The 1,734-nt window shown below is 34.8% G+C and overlaps 1 protein-coding gene across 1 annotated transcript; it reads left to right on the top strand.

Moving 5' to 3' along the window:
- Positions 1–147: 147 nt before the first annotated feature.
- On the top strand, positions 148–1,720 carry LOC129572955 (relaxin receptor 1-like; the record flags this gene model as incomplete). The annotated part of the gene is made up of 1 exon (XM_055453076.1): positions 148–1,720. A coding segment is annotated over one exon (1,573 nt), but the record flags the coding sequence as incomplete, so codon positions are not given.
- Between the last annotated feature and the right edge of the window lie 14 nt (positions 1,721–1,734).

Below are 1,734 nucleotides of genomic sequence, written 5' to 3'. Positions count from 1 at the left end.
CTAATAATAAGGTTCCAAAGTCTTGTCATGGGTAAACGGAAAGAGCAGTGCTATCTTGTTCTTGGTACGTGCGATAAAGCAATAGAATAACTCATTTTTGAGAGAATATAAAGCATTCAGAATTTTTGAATAATTCTCCAGAAACAGTTTGAACGGTTACAATACAGATGTTAAAGAATTGAAACCTTGTTCCGGAAACCGTTTGGATGCAATAAAACCAGGTCGATTCATGAATGTGGAAAAGTATGATATCTCATTCAAAGAAGTTGGGGTTTTGACATCGACCGATTTAAAATTTGCATCGTTGAAAAAATTAGACGCAAGTAATAACAAATTAACGAGTATTTCGGGGTCGATTTTCTTTCATGCGACGCGGTTAGAGGAAATAGATTTCAATAACAACAAAATAGGCAGTTTGAATAGAAATGATTTCAGTGGAGCATCCAAATTATCAACAATTAAACTCGTCAATAATAAAATATCCAACATAGACAAAGGAACATTTTCCGATCTGAGCCAGTTGGCTTTTTTGGATCTGAGCGACAATTCCATTGAAAAAATCGACGAAAACATGTTTAAAAACAACAAAAATCTGCAAACACTGTATTTGAACGGCAATCCAATTCAACGTATTGATAACAATATCTTCATACCATTGTCCAATTCAGCTTCAGTAATAGTATCTTGTGATCATGTTAAAGAGTTTGACTCCAGCCATTTCACAAGCAGTATAACGTTTAATTATGATCACATAAAAGTGTCTATAGGTGATTGTCGGATTGATTACAAGAATTTGAAGTACTTGAATATTTCCGGCAACCAACTTCAGAACACGTTGGAAGTAATTAAGCATTTTGGATCGTCAATGGAAACGTTGGACGCATCTTCAAATTTTATCGGAAAATTAACAGCGGAAACATTCAAGGATTTGGTCAATTTGAACTATTTAAACCTACAGAATACCAATACAACTACCATTGATGCCGATACATTCAATCCGTTGCTGTTCCCAGAAAGTGATCGAAAATTGCAAGTTTTACTCTTAAGCGACAATCCAATCAAACGACTCGATTCAAATGTTTTTCTGCCCATGATGAATTCGGTCAAAGTCGAGGTCAAAGTGTCTTGTGAATATGTCGAGGAGATAGATACAAGTTACATCAAAAATTTACTAAATATTGACGTCAATGCAGCGGATAAAATCGTTTTTACTATCAAAAACGCCGCATTTGAATTGATTTGTACCGCTGAAAGATTCAAACAATTAACTCATTTCAACATATCTGGCAATCAACTTGAAAATGGACAGAAAATTATTGAATGGATAGAAAATTCAACTGAAGTGGGAACAGAAACTTCCAACTGTCGACTTTCAATAATCGACTTTTCCAATAACAACATCGCAGATTTAAATGAGGGAATATTCAACCGTACACCTGATCTAATTGAAATCAACTTCTCGCGCAACCTCATCAATGAGCTCCCACAAAATATTTTTGAAGGAGCATCAAAGCTGTCGACAATCAATTTTTCCAAAAACAACATTACCATTCTGCAAGAAGATTTATTTTTTCATACTCCAGATTTAATCGAAATCGATTTTTCGTACAACAAATTCACTGCGCTTCGTCAGAATGACTTCGATGGAGCAGCAAATTTGACCAAAATCAACCTTTCGCACAACAATATATCCATCATCGAAACGGGAATATTCACAAATGCACCAAATTTAAC

Source organism: Sitodiplosis mosellana, unplaced genomic scaffold, assembly GCF_009176505.1.
Source record: "Sitodiplosis mosellana isolate CC-2019 unplaced genomic scaffold, AAFC_SMos_1.0 Smas_scaffold_5771, whole genome shotgun sequence".
In the NCBI taxonomy this organism is placed as follows: domain Eukaryota; kingdom Metazoa; phylum Arthropoda; class Insecta; order Diptera; family Cecidomyiidae; genus Sitodiplosis; species Sitodiplosis mosellana.
The sequence above is the reverse complement of the archived record's forward strand: the minus strand, read 5'-3'. Positions and strand labels throughout refer to the sequence as shown.